We start from the raw sequence: 14196 nt of genomic DNA on the forward strand, positions 1-14196 counted from the left end.
AACTGGCGGTCACGGCTTCAGAGTGAGGAACCTCCTCACAATACGCGCGGTCTCAAGAATAACGGCCTTCTGTATTAATTTTTATTATTATAGATAACCATAATGATTGTAATATAAAAGCAATGCTACATTGTTGTTTGTTTTGCTTTTACATCAATGCGAAACTACGAGCAAGTTACATGGTCTAGCAATGTTTAGTTATTGCTTATTGCGTATTTTTTATAAGAGATTCACTAATATCCAGAGTTATAGGTTATAGTTAGTTTCATGTAGGACGGTGCGGGTGACAGTTTATTTCACGCTTAAAAGTTTTCCGAGATTTACGATAATAGTACGCATTGTGAACGTCATACAGGCGACTGTCACCGTACCCATGCTAACTGAAAAACAATGTAGAAAGGAATTCTCCGGGCCTAATAATATCTCTAAAATCTGATTGTGATCTGTTTTTAATCATCTTCATTGCATTTTAGCATCTCTTGAACGGGGCAGGAAGCCCAGCAGGCTTATTCACTGTTTGACGTATGTGAAATTAAGATTCTATGTAAAAATCTCATTTGGTGCTTACAGAGGGCCTAGTGGCAGTTTGATACTGTTACTATCGCGTTTACGTAAACGCGAATTTCTAAGGAATTGAAACAGCGCCATCTAGTGGCACTACTGCACAACTGTTTTAATTCAATATAAAATCGCGTTTACGTCAACGCGATAGTAACAGTATGAAAATATTGAAAACTCCCACTAGGCACATTGGTTGATATTACACAGTAGGTGAATGACATTTTGTTAATTAATTTGATGTTTATTTTGATAGGTTGACAATAAAGACCAAAATAGTGAATAGGCCAGCAGGAGTGGGACAATAAATAGTACAGAATATAGACAACGCTAAAACTGTAGCCGAAATGCGCAATTTCGATACAACTGGTGGTCTTATGAAATTCCAACTAGGTCACCAACTTATAGAGACGGAAGCTGTCCATAACAATTTCTTCTACTGAGTATTTACCGGTATTCAACCATTTGTTTATTATCCTAGCCCACATTCGGTCGGGCAATAAACCCAGATTTAAGACCTATCCATCATCTGATTCGCCGCGGAACAATTGTCTTTTGATGCATCTAGGATTCTATCTGCGTAGATACTATAGCTTGGCAAGTTCGTTGATGACACTCCTATGATATGCGGGCGACGGGTGGGATATGTTGCTACCCCCTGCTGCTATCTCACTGCGCGGGTGAGAGGTCGCTACCCAACTCCCGGCCCGCGTGGACCATCGGGAGTGCTCTCCACTGAAGGTTTGGATTCTTATAAATTTTTAATAATACTGAGCATAATAAGAAATCAAATAAAATAATTATTATATGGTCTTAGTGAAAACAGTCATGCAGGATACTGTTACATATGTTTTCTGTTATACGGTTAAATTCGGATACTGAAAACCGAAGTTAATTATCGACCTGAATCATTGACTGCTTAGCATAACATGATATAAGATAACAATAAAAACACCTCTCGTAAAATACTTGTGAACGATTCTGAAGTACTAATTTATATAAAGAAGAAGTATTATATAAACATTAATGCTTCGTATGAATCTTAATTAATTTATCGCCACATGTTACAATTAACGCTACAATGACCTTAGAAAACGACTTGATTGTTTCTCAGTTGCAGCGTTTTATATTCAGTTAAATGTTTTATATCTTCGGATGCCTCTACTGATATTATTAGTACGATTCTACGACGAGGTTTGATATTTAAAGGGCGTTGGAAATAAACCTTCATTTAACTTTATACTATACTAGCGAACGCCCGCGACTTCGTCCGCGTGAAACCCTACGCGACGGAAGCTTAAAAAATGGAGTAACTTCTCCCGTTTTCCCAACATTTCCCTTCACTGCTCTACTCCTATTGATCGTAGCGTGATGAAAAGTATACTATAACCTGCCCAGGAGTATGAAGAATAATTGTACCAAGTTTCGTTAAAATCCGTCAAGTAGTTTTTGTTTCTATAACGAACATACAGACAGACAGACAGACAGACAAAAATTTTACTGATTGCATTTTTGGCATCAGTATCGATCACTAATCAGCCCCTGATAGTTATTTTGGAAATGTATTTCATGTACAGAGTTGACCTCTCTACAGATTTATTATAAGTATAGATATACTCTCGTGAAAATAAAGTTATAAAGACGTATTTAGTGTATGTTTATGTGAGCTTCTAACGCCTAGCGATATAAAACTTGTGGTTTGTGTAGATTAAACTTGTACGTTCATTTTTGAACATGAGCAAGACGAAGATCATGTCTAATGCTCATGTAACGCTCCACCCAGTTATTGTTGAGGACTCTGCGCTCGAAATTGTAGACGAGTATATATACCTAGGACACACAGTCCAGTTAGGAAGGTCCAATTTCGAGAAAGAGGTAAATCGCCGAATCCAGCTCGGCTGGGCCGCGTTCGGAAAACTCCGCGACATCTTTTCGTCCGAAATTCCTCAGTGCCTGAAGACGAAAGTCTTCGAACAGTGCGTGTTGCCAGTGATGACATACGGATCCGAAACCTGGTCGCTAACTATGGGCCTCATTAGAAGGCTCAAAGTCACTCAGCGGGCGATGGAGCGATCTATGCTTGGAGTTTCTCTGCGTGATCGAATCAGAAATGAGGAGATCCGCAGACGAACCAAAGTCACCGACATAGCTCAGCGAGTCGCGAAGCTGAAGTGGCAATGGGCAGGCCACATAGTTCGAAGAGCCGATGGACGTTGGGGTCCCAAGGTGTTGGAATGGCGACCCCGCACCGGAAAGCGCAGTGTTGGTCGACCCCCCACTAGGTGGACAGAGGACATCAAGCGGATTGCAGGAAACCGCTGGATGCTGGCGGCTCGAGATCGTTATGCTTGGAGGTCCATGCAAGAGGCCTATGTCCAGCAGTGGACGTCCATCGGCTGAAAATGATGATGATGATGATGAAACTTGTACGTGCTCTCTGTAAGCCCTCATTTGCACGAGAGCCTTTTTAATGAAAGTTAAAAAAGCGTTCAAATACAACAAATGCATTCCCAAGTAAACATAATCACACAACAGTGTTTTTAAAACACGACACTTTTTTATCGAGCAGTGTTGCATGTTAAATTTTCGGCGTTGGATAGAGAGGTTGGAGAGAATATACCTTCATTTAAATTTATACGCATACACTACGCCCGCCAACGCTGGGGTTTAACGCATCGCTTTTTTAACTCTCGTGCGAATGAGGCCTTAGCCCGCTACCATCTTAGACTGCTAACTCGTTATTGAATAAAAAAATAATGTAGCCGGAAATTAGGCGATTCTAACTACAACTAAGCATTGTTTTGTCTATATTTAGATTTTGGTTAAGGAAGGAAATATCCCACACCAAACTTTTTATGGTGCAAACTACATTAGTTTTATTCAAAAATAGTGTATTAATTTTAGAACAATAATAATACTTCCGTTTGTCTTAATAAGAAAACATCGTTCCAAAAAAACAACCCACCCAAAAAATATTATAAAGTCCATAAGATATTAAGTCCAAATGTTTCAAGGACATTTTAATTAAATAATGACACAAACATCATAAATAAATCATTATAAATCTCGTCCGCGTGACTACAATTATTTTAACTTATACATATCCGAATTTAAAATTATTTTTCAATCGTCATCATCATTATCAACCCATATTCGGCTCACTGCTGAACACGAGCCTTCTCTCAGAAATAGGCGATAGTCCACCACGCTAACCAAATGCGGATTGGCAGACTTGACACATGTAGAAAAAAAAAACTCAGGTATGCAGATTTCCTCACGATGTTTTCCTTCTACGTTTGAGACACGTGATATTTAATTTCTCGAAATGCTGAAACTGAAAAGTTAGAGGTGCATGCACGGGACCGGATACGAACTTACGCCCTACGAAATTGGAGGCATGGGTCATATCCACTGGGCTATCACGATCCTATTTTCAATGCATTGCTCATAAAGTGGCATCTACTGAAGTAGGCATTAACATATTATAGTAGACTGTATCAAAGTTACAGTATAATTAATTAATTAATTTTTAATAATGTATTACATATTTGGTTATATGTCTTGTTAAAGATTTAAAAAAAAAGTGTAAATAAATATTAATTAATGACTTTGAGCTTAATGTATATACCAAAATCAAGTAATTTAATTAACCACATATTTTTATTACTATTTAGTAAATACGTACAATACAATAGAATCACATATTTTTATTACTATTTAAGTATTTAGTAAATACGTACAATACAATAGTATATGTAGGAATGTACTTAAACATAGAAGGATGGATATTGAATACAAAACTAAAAGAACTTCAGACCATTCTGGTTTACCACTGATGCATGCTCTGCCCTGATTGCAAAAACCCTGCCTATTTCAAACGACTGGACCGGCAAATAGACATTTGCACTGTATGAGCGCAGTGACTAGAACAAGCCTAGACCTCACACTGTAGATTGCCTTGTCTATTTCACATCAGTGTAAACAAGTTCGTAGTAGTATTAATATGTTCTTAATCATACCTTTAATCTGAAAATATCTTTCAACGTTTCAGTTTACTCCTTAAGAAACGATTTTTCATATATAGCTCCCGGTATGAAAAAAATATGGGCAGTAAAATTCGATGAACCAATGACAGCGTAACGTTTTTGTGCGCAACCTATTCCACGCACCATTCACCGTGCGCTGTCACTTTTCAGGCGTAGGTATTGAGACGTACAGTGTACGCTGCGGGGCAACAAACACTTATTTAGACAGTCGATCTGATAGAAAGTCTGAAACTCCATTCGTGGGTCGGAGCTGACACACACTTAAATTAATTTAATAATCAGTTCACACTTGACCGCGATCTCACCTAAAGATGTAAATGGTCGCGGGTTATCTTGGAAGAGGTACAAGTTTATTTTATGCCGACGTCTGACGGTTTTTATGTCATCGTACCGCTTCGCTTGGCGGTACGTCTTTGCCGGTAGGGTGGTAACTAGCCACTGCCGAAGCCTCCTACCGGCCAGACCTGGACCAATTAAGAAAACCTCAATCGTCCCAGCCGGGGATCGAACCCAGGACCTCCGTCTTGTAAATCCACCACGCATACCACTGCGCCACGGAGGTCGTCAACTATATTTTGATTTTTCTATAGTAACTTTGAATTTAGTTATTATTTTATTCAAATGAAAAATTATTTATGTTAAATACTGTCATGATTTTAACAATGTTCATGATTTATCACGTGAAGAATAAAATGTTCACGTGCCGTTTTAATGATTATATTCGTGATCTCAATACGAATAGTAGCAAAAGCTAAACATATTTTTATATTATTACAGGCATTAATGCAGGTTTATACGTCGATTGGACCAAGGAGTCGCGTATTCCCTTGCGAACTTAATACCCCTTTAAATCCCCTTAGAGGTAGGATCTCGGAAAACTCTCTCTTAGCTGATGCCTACGTCATACAAAGAAAACATCTTTAAAGTTTCACATCACTCCTTTCTTATCACATGCCTACGTCATACAAATAACACACCTGAAAGGTTTCAGGTCTCTTCGATCAGCGGTTATGGCTGTTCATTGATCCTTCAATCAGTCAGTCATTAAGGATAAAGCATTTTATATCTACATCGATGATTACAGGTGAGGAAGGAAAACATGATGTAAGCTATCCTTAATTGTATTAGAGACAATAAAAAGGTAGACACGTAAGGATTAAGTGACCGCAATTATGGTGACCGGAAAGAATTAAATAAGGATGTACAAGTTGAGGGACGATCAGTTTCTTTACTATTTCCCTTAAGAGGCTTTTGTAACATGCAGAATATTGTTTGTTACGACATGTCAAGGGCGATTTTGATTCCCTTCTACTTTCTGATAGTCTACGGCAGATTTTTGACACTTTATAAAAGCTGAAAGTCGGTATACAGCTATGCAGTTCAGGCTATGGTGTCTTTTGAATTATATTTTTTTTTATTCTTTACAAGTTAGCCCTTGACTACAATCTAAGTGATGGTGCAATCTAAGCTGACATCGGGCTAATTTGTTAGGAGGAGGATGAAAATCCACATGACATCGCACCGGAACGCAACGGAATTGCATAAGTATTTCAGATGTTAATGATTATTTAATATTATGATTGGGACCGATGGCTTTACGTGCTCTCTGAGACGACGAGGTGTCAAAAGTGCTTGTAAACTGAGCCTACTTGAAATAAATGAATTTTGAATTTTGAATTTTGTGTAACGATACCAACTTCCCAACGTAAGACTAACATTCTAGAAGTAACTTATTGGAGTTTACTCCTTAAGAATCGTTTTTTTATATATAAGGCGCCCGGTATGAGAAAAACCCGAGGGGTAAAACCAACTGAACTAACGAAAAAGTGTCACGTTTTTGGTGCGCACCTTAAGTGCGCAACTTTCTAATTTAGCTGTGAGTGTATTGAGACGTACATAGGGTATGCTGTATAGGCGACTATACCTATATACTATATGTTATTGGGCTTGTTTGTTTAATGATTATATCATTGTAAGAGTAAAATATATAATGTGAAGTATATTATAAAGTCTATTAGTTATTTTACAATTCTATACATTTAGTCTTCTTTAACATAAGTATTACTAAAGCCCTACTCGATGTGCACTATTTACCAACAAAAAAAAGTGTGTATGTTAAAAAAAACAAAAAGTTAGCTCGAAGCACGTCTCAATACTCGCGCCTTATAAGTGAAAGGTGCGCAACCGAGGTGCAGCAGGCCGCGGCGTGCGCACCCGCCTACAGCGTGCACATGGGTGCGATGTGCAAGTTGTTGGCGGCACAGCGCACGGTGAAAGGTGCGCAGAATAGGTTGCGCACAAAAAACGTAACGCATGTCATTTCATAACTTATTGGAGTTTACTCCTTAACAATCGATTTTTCATTTATACCCCTCGGTACGTTTTTTGTGCGCAACCTATTCTGCGCACCTTTCACCGTACGTAGCCGCCATAGCGTGCACATGCCTAGCGCGTCCGCACGCACGTGCACGCTGTTGGCGGGCGCGCACGCAGCGCTGCACCTCGGTTGCGCACCTTTCACTTTTCAGGCGTTGCTATTGAAAAGAGTAAACTCCATTCGTGCGACGGAGCTGACACACTTTTTTTATATAGACAATCTACCTCAGAATATAGGTAAGCGCTTCTTATATCAGTGCAGTTTATTTGCGGAAAAAAATGTTATTTCTGATTCTGTCAAGTATACTCAAGTTGCAAATAAGCATACGCAAGAGACGTGATAACCTAGTGGAAGTTCGAAGTCAGTCCGGGGCATGCACCTCCAACTTTCAAGTTATGTGCATTTTAAAAGATTAAATATCACGTATCTCAAACGGTGAAAGAAAAACATCGTGAGGAAAAAAAGGGAAATTTCTTAATTCTCTAAGTGTGTGAAGCCTGACAATTCGCAGTGGACTATCAGCCTACCCACTGTCTTTCTGAGAGGAGACTCGTGCTCAACAGTGAGCCAAATAAGGGTCGTTAATGATGATGATATAAATACCTAGGTATACTTATTGAGAAAGGGATCTTGTATAATGATGTTTCTTTGTCACGATAAAAGTAATTAAGCGACGTAAGAAAAAATTGATGGTCAACAGACAATTTGTAGCCATGAGTAATTGCATTTCTATTTCCTATATGATTTAGTCACGGCAGTGATGGTCAACCGTTAACTGGATTGTTCGATATTAGTGTTTTGTTTGCACTTACTATATTTGTCACAAGCAAACGCCCGCGACTGCGTTCGCGTGAAGTCTGTGGACTTACAATGCATGTACCAATAAAGACCAAGAAAAGAAGATAAAATATTAAGATAGTAAGCTATCCTCAACAGATACATATGCTATCACATATTTTTGTAAATCCTTAAAAGAACAGTGCATGGTACGTGGCAACAAATTTACAAAAATATGTTGCCAGGTGCCATGCACCGTTTGCCCTCATTCGCACGAGAGTTTTTTAACGGACGTTAAAAAGCGTTCAATTAAAGTATAAAGTTAAATGAAGGTTTCCATCGCTCAAAATTGAAAATGCAACACTGCTCGAAAAAAATAGTCGTGTTTTAAAAACACTGTCGTGTGAACATATACTTGGGAATGAATTTATTGTATTTGAACGGTTTTTTAACGTCCGTTAAAAAACTCTCGTGCGAATAGGGTTTTTGTCTCTCGAAGGCATAGGCAGCGTTTTTGACGAAACCGAAGATGACTAGACTTTTTCCGACACTTGCAACCATTGTCGTCTTATTTCAATAAATTTACACAAAACAAATCATGTAATTATATCCAATAGATATAATTATTTATAAAAATTATATCCAATAGATATAATTATTTATAAAAATCATTTGAAAATCATTAGGTTTTCAGTTCCGCGAATAGACAATCAGATAGACGCTACGAAGGATAATTTATAATATGTTATTTAACGATTACGAAAATTGGGCAGTTTGACTGGACATCTTAGGTAATTTCGTAATATTAAAACTAAAAAGTAGCATCTCAGAGCTAGTTGATTAATCAATTATCATTTTTCCTGTCAAAGTACCTACTGATTATTGTATTGTTTTATCAAGAATTGTTCTTGTAGTACGTGAGCTGGTTTTCTTGAAATGTTATGTAAAAATCGTTTCTCGTCACGTCTTGATACTTTTCTAGTAATTACTCGTCTATCATCTATTGTTATTACATAGCAACATCACATGGACTTGATTGGAAATACCATGGTTCTATTTTTTACCTTTCATGTTAATATCGTTTAAAAACGTTTAAACTTTTGTCATATTTGTCATTATTCTTCTTATATATAAGCGGTTAAAACTTTTGTTTGTTGCCGACAGGCGATGGCTTATTGGCTGCTTGCGTGACTTCACTAGCCAATGGAGTGATCTTATCAAGTTGATTATGTCAAAGCAAAACTTTACTGGGTACGCTTATTGTTTATTATACATTTCAGACGCCCGTGTGAAAATCTGTGACCCTTTTAGCTTTGACAGAGTTTAAACTGAAATCTTTCATTACCGTATTGTGCAGAAAATAATCTCAAAGCCGACGTTGGTTTCATTTTATAAAAAAATCCATGGTACAATATATTTATCCTACATATAATTTGCATAATAAATACGAGTACATAGTACTTATTACCTAACGATGACTTGATGAAAGGCTTTACTCATACTTTTATGAAATTGTTTAATTTATTTCGAATTTTCGAAATTAAAGTTCCATTTTCAGTACCTCAAATTATGGCTACACTTGAAACTATGGTAAGAAATAAGTTTTTATTTGAAAATAGTAAATTAATGGCTTTTAATAATAAATAACATAATAAATCAAGATTCTTCTCCATTGTTTACTTTCTGTTTTATTAATTTTTATTAATTATGTTATCAATAATTTCTTTGTTTTTTTCTCGAGTTACATTACTTATAGGTATTTATTTTTATACGGGTAGTAATAATGATACGTAATGTATTAATTATATTATTTATGGTATAGCATTGGGAGATATATGTATGTAACATTATATCTCATTGTCACTTGACCTCCTTGGTATAGTTATAATAGATGTAGACAATACTTTCCTCCTTATTTCATGCTGTTTTTTGAACCATTTTCTATTTCAGTTACTATGTCGAATCTATCTAGTAGGTGCACAAGTACCATTATAGAAACATCGAAAAAGTACCCAATCTATACGTATTTATTACCTAGATTGAAAGCGAATAAAATTGTATATTAAGTATATTTTTTTCAAAATCTACACTTTTGCAGCTGTTCATAAACTGTTGGCGAAAAAAGAACGTGTCAAGTATCCTAATTACATGTAAAACGTTTACTATCTAAAACTGATAACCCGAAATATTTATAAAAGTGAATATTGTAAAGCGATAAATCCGCCTTTTGTATTCTACTTCTTATGTTTCCGTTTCGCTTGTATTCTAATTGTAGTGTACAAATAAAGAGTCCCCAATGAACTCTGAGAAATGCTCTGAGAGAGCTCACGGTAGATTTCCAGTTGAACGCTTTAGCTGGATCTGGTCAGTTTAGCGGTGAGTGAAGAAATTCGGTGAGTCAGTTATCCATACAGTGATAGTGTTTCCGAACTTCAATGGGTGAGTTAATAGAAGTAAGGCCATTGCATTGTTAGTTAATTAGCTGGGAGCCAACACCAGCTGAGAATGGGGGAGTATTAGATATCTGTAAAAGGGCCCTTCAACCCAACTGGATCAGTTACAAGTCTGACATCAGCTGGTAGCTGACTCCTTGCTCTATCATAGATAACCCTGGTTTACATCTGATAGTATCAGCGCTATACTTGATCAAGTGTAATTAGAGGGTAGACCTGTAGTTGTAAGTTAAATGATCGATTCGGTGGTGATTGATAGTGTTACTTTGTGTATCTGCCATTCTTGACACATAAAGCTTAGAACCTGCTCTGAGGCTACGGCTTCTCCGATATCATATCAGCCGATGGACGTCCACTGCAGGACATAGGCCTTTTGTAGGGACTTCAAACATCAAGATACTGAGTCATCTGCATCCAGCGAATCCCTGCGACACACTTGATGTCGTCAGTCCACCTGGTGGCTTTCCAGTACTTTGGGACCTCAACGTCCATCGGCTCTTCGAACTATGTGCCCCGCCCATTGCCATTTCAGCTTCGCAACTCGTTGAGCTATGTCGGTGACTTTGGTTCTTCTGCGGATCTCCTCATTTCTGATTCGATCACGTAGACGTACTCCTAACATAACTCGTTCCATCGCCCGCTGTGTGACTCTGAGCTTTCTTATGAGGCCCATAGTTAGCGACCAAGTCTCTGAACCATAGGTCATCACTGGCAACACGCACTGTTCGAAGACTTTTGTCATCAAGCACTGAGTAATTTCGGACGAAATGATGTCGAGAAGTTTTCCGAATGCAAATAAAGAAATAAATAATAATCAAAATATGTTCCTACTTAATTTATATACAATATAAAAAAAAAATGTTATGTTTTACAAAAAGGGAGAGGCATGTTTTGCTTGTAACAGTGCATTATAGTAAACTTTATATTGTTAAATAACATTGACCTAGGTCGGTTACCAAATGTCGACCTGGAATTAAATCAAGGTTTGATTCTCTTTCTTGTCGATTTGTAGGCATTTCATCATCGGTAAACAGCCATTACTTGCTTTACTATAACTTTTAGTAAAGAGTTAAGACTTTTAGATATTATTATTATTTAAAAAAAAAGAAATTTTGTCATATTATGTATTAAATATAACCAATCCCCATTCCCCTCCATCTAGTCGGGATAGACTGTGCTAAGAGTGGGTACGACAATAGACCAACGGGGCGGGGATCGAACCACCACCCTCGGTGATGAGTCCGACCGCTCTTACCGTTGAGCTATTGAGGCTGTACTTGCTTTATTATAACTTTTAGTTACAGTGTCAATGTAATTTTGTAAAAGTTGATACAATTTTTTATTTATTGGAAAGTAAAATTGTGTGCTTTGAAAACGATTTATATCTGTGTTGTATCGTAATTATTCATTTTCATGAAGTCGTTTTGTCTTTTAGATCTAGTTATGTATGTATAGTAGGTATTTTTTTATTCTCTGCGATATTAAGATGATTCTTAAGTTAGCCCTTGACTACAATCTCACCTAATGGTAAGTGATAATGTAATCTAAGATGGAAACGGGCTAACTTGTTAGGAGTAGGATGAAAGATCATTCATAGATAGTACACGTAGATGGTTTAGCAAGTCTAGCACAACATTATATGAATGCTTTAGGTGTCAAGTAAAAATAACATGTTGAAATTATTCATTTGCGGTGCTACTATAACTGTTATGTTAAATAGTCACATTTACTCCTAATCACGTAATGTAGTTAAATCTTTTTCTTAAAAAATCACTGGTCGAATCGAGTAAGTTGTTATTATGTTCATTTTTAACTTTCATTAAACTTACGTTTGTTTATTTTTAACAAAACAAACTTGAGAATAATTAAGTCATATTATTGTTTATTTTTAGGTTATTGAATTTTAACCCTTACTGTAAGATGTAGGGATTAGAAAAGTATAGCATCAAAATGAATACGACATCTGAACTAGTATTATAAAGATAAAAAGATAAACTTAAAAAAATTCGTTCACCAATAGAAAGCTACATTATCACGGAGTAATATAGCCTATATTTTATTACTATAATCCCACAGGAATTGGAACTATGTGAAACAACGAGACTTTGCTAGTCATTAATAAAAATCACACTCACTTTTAAATAGTCCCATTTTGAAGCACTTTCTCATGAGGTCCGGCAAAGTGTTCAACTTATTTACGTCGCCCATTTATGATGATCACTAAACGTATAGTCCCTTTATAGTTTACGTAACTTTCAGTACATGTTATGTGTACGCGTATAACACCGTAGTGTGGGGAGCTACGAACTGCTCTGACTGAAGCCGGCAAAGGTAGCGCCCGCGCAGCCGGCAAGAGTTTTACGCGTCCTCGCTCATTGCCACTGCATGTAAATAGTCCTAAGCGTAAGACCACACTAAGGACTATTTGTTTCATATAAGTCTGCGTAGCAATTATCACATCACCTCATCTTCCACTGCATACAAATCACACTCACTTAAGTATTAGTCTTAGACTTAGTCCTAGGAGTAAGACCACACTCACGACTATTTGTTTTATAAAAATCTACGTAGCTCATCACCTCATCCTCAACAGCATGCAAATAGTCCTAAGCGTAAGACCACACTAAGGACTATTTGTTTTATATAAGTCTGCGTAGAAACTACCACATCACCTTATCTTCCACTGCATACAAATCACACTCACTTAAGTATTAGTCTTAGACTTAGTCCTAGGAGTAAGACCACACTCACGACTATTTGTTTTATAAAAATCTACGTAGCTCATCACCTCTTCCTCAACGGCATGTAAATAGTCCTAAGCGTAAGACCACACTAAGGACTATTTGTTCTATATAAGTCTGCGTAGCAATTATCACATCACCTCATCTTCCACTGCATGCATATCACATCACTCATTTAAATCGTAGTCTTAGACTTAGTCCTTTATAGTAAGACCACACTCACGACTATTTGTTTTATAAAAATCTACGTAGCTCATCACCTCATCCTCAACTGTATGCAAATAGTCCTAAACATAAGAGCACACTAACGACTATAAATGTTTTATTGAAGTCTGCGTAGTACCTTTTACGCCTCATCTTCATCATGGTGATTTTGATTCCCGCGTATTAGACAAGGTTTTCAAATAACGTTGTAGAGTTAACATTTCCTGAGAATGATTCGGTTTTAGGGTTTTACGTGGGACCTGGGTGAAATTGTCGCATGGATTTGTCGGTTTTCGCAGATAAAAGCAAAGTAGATGAATTAATTAGTAATCATAATGAACTTTCTCAAAGTAACGCCTGCTTCTATAGAGGTATTCAACCATTCATACAGAATTAAAGCTTGAAAAATATACCTACTTTTTAATGCGACAAGTCGCTAGTGTGACGTTTACAGGAAATCGCCTCGTTGAAAATTTATTATACTTAGGGCACAGGCACACATAGGTACCAATCTTGTCAATGTCAAGAATACTTTCGAGTCGTAGCGTGACTGATGTACTCGTAGTAGTCTGACTTTATGTGTCTGTACCCTAAAACTTGGCTTTTGTTATTTAAATTTTTGAATTTCCAAGAAAGAAGTAAATGATCTTGAACCGATATTGTCTCACATTGAATAACTAATAGTTTTAATATTATTTTTTGAATATAAGTAATTCACTAAAATCCTTGAAAACTTAAAGTGTAGGTATCTATCTATCAACTTAAACCTCCAGATAGTACAAATAAGTAATATAATTATAGTAAACGTAATAATAGGTCGAAAATAAGTATATTTGGCATGATAAGCGTTAATTGACTGATACACATATCATATTTGGTTCGATAATGTTTATTTTAGCCTCACTAACTGCGGTGAAGTTAACTTAATCTGTGAAGACATTAGCCGGCATCGACTATCAAGCACTGTGGAACTTTAGACGAAAAGATATCGCGAAGGACCCCGAACCCAGCTGTGTTGGATTCGATCGTATTTTCAAATA

General features: G+C 36.9%; 1 protein-coding gene across 1 annotated transcript in view; it reads right to left on the reverse strand.

The window, feature by feature from the left end:
* Nucleotides 1-12554, reverse strand: part of LOC112043102 (organic cation transporter protein) — a 53009-nt gene extending 40455 nt beyond the window's left edge. The window contains exon 1 of the mRNA XM_024078378.2: nt 12347-12554. Coding sequence (XP_023934146.2) covers nt 12347-12419 — 73 coding nt within the window. The 5' untranslated portion in view covers nt 12420-12554. The remainder of the gene's footprint in view (nt 1-12346) is intronic.
* Nucleotides 12555-14196: the final 1642 nt, after the last annotated feature.

Source organism: Bicyclus anynana, chromosome 13 (assembly GCF_947172395.1).
Source record: "Bicyclus anynana chromosome 13, ilBicAnyn1.1, whole genome shotgun sequence".
NCBI classification, from domain to species: domain Eukaryota; kingdom Metazoa; phylum Arthropoda; class Insecta; order Lepidoptera; family Nymphalidae; genus Bicyclus; species Bicyclus anynana.